This window comes from Trichechus manatus, unplaced genomic scaffold, assembly GCF_000243295.1.
Source record: "Trichechus manatus latirostris isolate Lorelei unplaced genomic scaffold, TriManLat1.0 scaffold00063, whole genome shotgun sequence".
Taxonomy (NCBI): Eukaryota; Metazoa; Chordata; class Mammalia; order Sirenia; family Trichechidae; genus Trichechus; species Trichechus manatus.
In genome coordinates, this window is record NW_004443999.1 from 898,873 (window position 1) to 904,465 (window position 5,593).

The 5,593-nt window shown below is 51.5% G+C and overlaps 1 protein-coding gene across 1 annotated transcript in view; it reads left to right on the top strand.

Annotated features, from left to right (window-relative positions):
• MAPK4 (mitogen-activated protein kinase 4) overlaps positions 1-5,593 on the top strand; it is a 61,957-nt gene that overhangs the window by 52,802 nt on the left and 3,562 nt on the right. The window contains 2 exon segments of the mRNA XM_023733933.1: positions 1,602-1,763; positions 4,483-4,717. Coding sequence (XP_023589701.1) covers positions 1,602-1,763; positions 4,483-4,717 — 397 coding nt within the window.

Consider the following 5,593-nt stretch of genomic DNA (forward strand, 5'->3'; position numbering starts at 1 on the left):
TTGTCCCACAATCACTCTGAGTTGTGTGGCTGACCTGGCTAACTTGCCTAATATCCTGGCCTGAGGGTTCCCCCACCTCCCTCACCCTGGCAGAAGCAAACAAGCAAGGGAGGCTCTTTCTGTGCAGACTCTTCCTGGTGGCTAAAGGAGCCACTCAGAGCACAAGGCCATGATCACTTGTCTGTGTGTCACAGGGGAGCAGCATCAGGGGTTGCATGAGAACGGAATTGAGGGTGAGGACAGAACTGGGGGAGGATTGAGGAGCATGAGTGCTGAGAAAGTAGAACCAGTGGAAGCTCACCACTGACCCCACTGCTCCTTGGTGGGGGGTCTGGAGTGTTCGTTTGGAGAGGGTACCCCACAGTCACTGAACTGACCCTTCCTGAGCTCATTGCACAGAAAGGCCAGGGTGAGACCTCCAAGGTAGATCCTGCTTCTGCAGGCACCTGTTCGATCAGCATTCACAGCACCCACATATGCTTAGTGCAGCACAAGGCACTGTGGGAGACATGGAAGATGGAGAGAATGCGGCCCCGACCCTAGGCTATCAGCTTCGGGCAGACTAGAATCCCATGCAAGGGGAGCATCTGTGTGCAGCTGCAGGAGTCAGGAGATTGCATGAGAAAGGAGAGAATTGGTTGAAGATTTAACCCAGTAGAGGGAAGTGGAAAGGCTACTCAGCAAAAAGAGAAAATGGAATTAAAAATGGCCTAGAGGTCAGAGGAGGCCATCAAGGAGACGGGCCTGACTAACACGAGCATTGCTAAAGCTCTGAGACATTTGTTCGTGGTTGCCTGGGGTGGAAGATAAAATGAGATGAGTTACTGAGACACATGAAGACTCAAGCTTCTCAAGGCTGAGAACTATGTCTTATCCCTTCCCAGCATCCAGTATGATGCCCAGCATGGAGAAGGTACTCAGTAAAATAATATTTGTTGAATGAATGAATGAGTGAGGGAATGTGTGAGTGCATGCTTGAGCCTTCCTGTCCTGACACCCTCCTTCCCCAGACCTGGTATAGCCTGTCCTTCTCCCTCCACCCCAAGGAGCACAGCAGTAGTGTCTTTGCTGTGTTGTCAACTCAGTTGACCAAGACGCATCCCAACCAAAATTGTTCCTCCTGATTATTTTTTCTGTTGAGAGTTTTCTGGATGGAAATATTGTCACTGGAAACTAAAGGATAAGGCTCATTCCTAGCCTTAAAATTGTTACCTGCTCTGGCCCAGTAAAGTGTGTGCAGAGAGGCATATGGGAATGCACACTTGGAAAGCCTTGGCCCAGGTTGTCCCCATCTCTTTAGCTCTGGCTGACTCAGTCTATAGCAGACTGGCCAATCAGAGTCACAGAATGTTAGGGGAATAGACAGGGCCTCAGAGGCAACAAGATTCAACCCATCCTTTCTACACTGCATGAAGCCACCTGCCCACAGTCACACAGCAGGGCAGTGGCAGAGTGAAGACCATACCCTGGTCTCCTGGTCCCCAGTGTGCCCTACTGTCTGCCCCAGGTTGCCCCTCCCAGGCCACCTGGAGCCACTTTGTGGCCTTCTGCTTGCCCAGCCATTGGGCAGCACCTGTGACCGTCTGTGTTTGCCTCCCCAGGGGCTCACGAGCTGGAGCAGATGCAGCTCATCCTGGAGACCATCCCTGTAATCAGGGAGGAGGACAAGGACGAGCTGCTCAGGGTGATGCCTTCCTTCGTCAGCAGCACCTGGGAAGTGAAGAGGCCACTGCGCAAGCTGCTCCCTGAAGTAAACAGTGAAGGTACCTGACGCTGACTGTCAGGCCGAGCACCTTGGGGGCTGGGGCAGGCAGGTCTCCTTCCAGAAGAGAAAAGCATAGTTCTTGGATATAGAAATCGAGGCTCCCCTGGCATAGAGCCTTTGGCATAGCGATGTCCAATCTGGAGTTTGTGGTCCTTCTTTTTCTACCTCCTCGTTTTCCTTCCCATTCCTTCTCCTCTTTCTCTCTTGCCCACCTCCCTCTCTTCTTCCATCTCTTCTTACTCTTTTTTCCCTTGGAAAGCATGGTATGGTGCAAAGAACTGAGCTTTACCAGTTTAAGAGATAGACCCAGGTTCAGTTCCCAGTTCTACTAGTGACTAGCTGTGTTGCCTTGGGCAAATTACTGAACTTCTCTAAGTCTCAGTTTTCTTAACTGTAAAATGGGCATAAAAATACCCACCACATAGGGTGGTTGTGAGGGTAAAGTAAAATAGAAGTTGGTAAAGTCCCTGGAACAGTTGAGTTGCTCCATGAATTTCACCATCATCCCCAACACCAGGGATATTTATGAACCCACTGAGGGCAGAGAACTGTGCTAGGGCTGGAAATTCAGACATAAGAGACAGTCTGATCTAGCTGGGACGACAGGGACTATCCATCAAAGGTGAATGGGAATATTAATGGACATGGCCTAAGGGGCCAGAGAGAGCTCCTGGTATTCAGGGAGGGTAAGAAAGACCAGCAAGTGCCAAGAGGGTCAGAGAACCTGGCCTGCCATAGGCAGGGCTCGAGTGAGCTAGGACAGCTGGTGAGGTCCCCCATCAGCAGACAAGTCACAGCCTGATTTTAGGAAGTAAAGATGGAGAGGTGAGAAGGGTCGAGAGGCTGCAGGACCTTCTTCCCTTCCCCAGGTCCCGATGCATCAACTTCAACCAAAATTCTCTGACCTTGAACAGTGACCCCAATTGGCCTCTGGCCGTAGGATAACAAGGCATCAATGAAGTGTCAGTGGGAGAAGGGACACTCAGGAGCCTTGTGCAGTGGCTGATGGCCAACCAGCATGAAAGTATTTCAAGCTTTCAGCAGCCAGTAGGTTGATGATGCCTGCCAGTGTGTAGAGCTTTAACTCTCTCATTGCCTTATCAAAACTTCTAGTGTAGTGGGTGGGGCCGAGAGAGTATATGAAGGGGCCATGAGAGGGGCCTGATCCCACAGAGGGGAAGATGTGCCCAGGTTTGGAGCTGGGCTCTGCACTGGAGTAGAAGATTCTTCCAAATCCTGGGAATTGTAAGACTGATCCTCTTGCAGGTCCTCAGGCCTGGACCCTGAAACACCCTGGGAATGCCAGAGATGTGGGGTGGCCAGAGCTACTGCTGTGTAACTAACCTTTCTGTCTAGGTTTACCAAGCAGCACTGTGTTCTCCTGGGAGGCCAGTGACCTTCTGAGTCCATCGATATCCTGAATCATTGATGAGTTTTTCTACAAAGAGATCCAGGGCCAATGGGAGGGGCAGGTTAACGGTGCCAGCTAAGGCCTACGGGGAGCCCTGGGAGGTGGAAGTGCAGGGCGGAGGGGAGCGGGACAGCAGCCTGGGCCTAAGCCCAGCTTGATTTCTCCCTTTCCATGTGGGCTGTAACATGATTAGCCAAGTCATGATTTCACTGAGGCCCCCAGGGACTCTGGTGCTGAGAAGTAATATAAGCCTCCAGGCTAGACCTTGTTGTGAGATAACCCAGGGCAGAGCTCACAGGGCAGATGGGCGCCCTATCCCTGCTCAGCGGAAACGGACACTGGAACCTGTGTGCAGAGCTGATGTTGAGCCAGCACACACCCATAACAACCTAATGGCTGCTGAAGCCTTGAAATACTTACATGATGGTTTGCCAGTAGCCACAGCATAAGTCTCCCAAGTGTCCCTTCCCTTCTCCAGGTCCCAGCTGCCCAGATCCACCCACTGATCTAGTCACTAAAGGGTTATACAGCAGGGGGGCTTCTGGACAAGGTTCTGCCTGGTTGTTAAGTATTTTGAACATCACTTCTGCCCTCATGGGTTTGTCAAAACTCCAGGGGCGGCAGAGAGTAGAAAGAGCACTGGATGTACACCAGGAGCGCTGGGCAGCAAGGCCCCATTCCTAAGGCTTTTTAGGACAGGGACCTGTGACTCTCAGCCCCTGAGGGCTTCATCAGGAGCATGCTCAACTGCATCCCAACAACTCACAACCCGTGACAAATGGGAGTGGGTATATAAATACCCCGGCTTCCTCACCCCTCAAGTGGAATCACCCCTGAGGTGTGCTCTACACTGTCTCCTGGAGGCCCCCAGTGGGACTGAGCCCCAGTTGCCCAGCTGCTCTTTAACCATCCTGTATTGACTTCTTCCCCACTCCCACCAGTGCTTCCCAGGATCACCTGCCCTATAAACAACATACACCAAATCCTTGTTCTGGTTCTATCTCTAGCAAACCCAGCCTAAGGCAAGGTTCTAGCTCTGGGCGTCCTCTCACCCACAGTGGGACCCTGAGCAAGTCACTTTACCCTGTCTGGGCCTCTATTTATTGATCTGTGAAGTCGAAACAACAGTATCTACTGTGCCTTTATCACTGGCTTGTGGTGAGGATCATTGGAAAGAAAATGGCTAAAACTCTGCTTTGCAAACAGAAAATTACGAACACCAGGGAATCTCACCATGCTGAGGAGTCTGCTTCTCAGCTTGGCAGGGGAAATGAGTGACCTGCATGTCCTGCTCTGCTCCCCACAGCCATCGACTTTCTGGAGAAGATCCTGACCTTTAACCCCATGGATCGCTTAACAGCTGAGATGGGACTGCAGCACCCCTATATGAGCCCCTACTCGTGCCCCGAGGACGAGCCCATCTCACAACACCCCTTCCGCATCGAGGATGAGATTGACGACATCCTGCTGATGGCCACCAACCAGAGCCAGCTCTCCAACTGGGACAGGTGCGGTTCCAGGGACCCCAGCCCTGTTGTCTAGTCCACATCCCCTGCCCCCCCATTTCTGTTTAGCCTGTGGTGCTCCGTGCCCTTTCTTCTGCCTTCCAAGTTGGATAGCCCATTGGGCACTTTCCCCAGCTTAACTTCTGTCTTCCTCTCTCCTGTCCCCAGACACTCCCAGTAAATGGCCAAACCCCAAGTGTGCCCAGGTGTGTCCCACATATATGGGACGGGGGCCTTTCTCTGTGCAATACAGCCACCACCAGCTTCTCTCACCACCTGAGTGTACTGAACACAGGGTTCAATACAGCATTCAGCAAGCATTTAATGAGCACCTACTGTGTATAATCCTCTGCCATCGCATCGATTTTGACTCATAGTCACCCTATAGAACAGAACAGAACTGCCTCATAGGGTTTCCATGGCTGTGATCTTTACTGAAGTGCATACTGCCACATCTTTCTCCCCTGGAGCAGCTGGTGGGTTCAAACCTTCGAGTTTTGGGTTAGCAGCCAAGTGCTTTAACCACTATACCACCAAGGCTCCTTCTACTGTATATAGAGGTTCCTTAAAAAAAAAAAAATTTGCCATTGAGTCAATTCCGACTCATAGTGACCCTATAGGGCAGAGTCGAACTGCCCCATAGGGTTTCCAAGGCTGTAAATCTTTATGGAAGCAGACTGTACATCTTTCTCCTGTGGAGTGGCTGGTAAGTTCAAACCGCTGACCTTTCAGTTAGGGGCTGAATGCTTAACCACTGCTCTGCCAGGGCTCCTTATAGAAGCCCCTGGGTGGTACAGATGGTTGGTACTAACCGAAAGGTTGTTGGTTTGAACCCACCCAGCGATACAGCAGAAGAAAAGGCCCGGTGATCTGCCCATTAAGATTGTTGTCACATGCCATCGAGTCAATTCC